General features: G+C 49.2%; 1 protein-coding gene across 1 annotated transcript; it reads right to left on the minus strand.

Annotated features, from left to right (window-relative positions):
- Positions 1–235: 235 nt before the first annotated feature.
- Pmar_PMAR014271 (conserved hypothetical protein) lies at positions 236–722 on the minus strand (the record flags this gene model as incomplete). The annotated part of the gene is made up of 4 exons (XM_002773176.1): positions 236–311; positions 359–455; positions 502–617; positions 670–722. Coding segments are annotated over 4 exons (342 nt in total), but the record flags the coding sequence as incomplete, so codon positions are not given.
- Positions 723–979: the final 257 nt, after the last annotated feature.

A 979-nucleotide genomic window follows, 5' to 3' on the forward strand; every position in this document is an offset into this window, starting at 1 on the left:
GAGGCCCTGAGCACCACCACACATCAACCCCTTTGGCCCTCACAAGAGCAATACCTACCCATAGGGGCAGCAATCGGCGTCCTCCTACCCGATGCTTGACCAGGCATCACCGAGGGACCGTTCATGTGCTGCTGGGGGAAGGCTGCCATTCCAGCTGCCGTAGCTACTGGTACTGTCTGCCCTCGGAGCTATCACCAACAAGTCGGCGAAGTGAGTCGGGAAGCCATCACATTACCCCTAGCCTTTGCATAAACTCCTCATAGGAAATTTGAGTGCCCGCTGTTCGGTCCGCCACAAGCCTCTCGAAAAACCTAACTTACCACTCACACGACAGAGCCAGATGGGCATGGCTTCTCACTTGTTCTCCTGTGGGTGGCCTTGAGGTAGTATAACCAACGGCATATAGTGGCGGCGCTCCCGTCTGATTTCCTCTATGATATTCACAAGTCGGAGGGCTACACCAAAAGGGCAATTATGATAGGACAACGACGACCTCCTTACAGTTATCATCCCCAGTGCTAACTATTGCACCAGAACCCAAATCACTGGCGATCTCTACCAGAGACCCCACGCCGAACACACCATTCAAAAATTGACTCGACACGCTTTGGCCCAACCTGCCAAGAATAACCACCATCACTGCTGGACCAGTGGTTGCCCTAGTATCACCATAACAAGATGTTCTCTCCGTCGTCAATCATAAATGCTCCATCGGAACTCATGGACTGGGCTGAGAGCGGATGAATCTGATGAACACACTACTCTCTAGTGGATATACACACAGATTCATTTATACTATTACTGCTGTACCTAGCAGTGTTGAAATATATGTTCGCTTTCCTCAGTTTAGTCCAGAGGTTTCCTCGCTAATTATAGAAGTTTACACATGAAATCCGTCTAAATTTACAGAAACCAATGGCAATTTCCCAAAATTTCCTCATAACCTTCGCACTGTCACCAACATATGTGGTTGACCATG

Source organism: Perkinsus marinus, assembly GCF_000006405.1.
Source record: "Perkinsus marinus ATCC 50983 genomic scaffold scf_1104296959264, whole genome shotgun sequence".
In the NCBI taxonomy this organism is placed as follows: Eukaryota; Perkinsozoa; order Perkinsida; family Perkinsidae; genus Perkinsus; species Perkinsus marinus.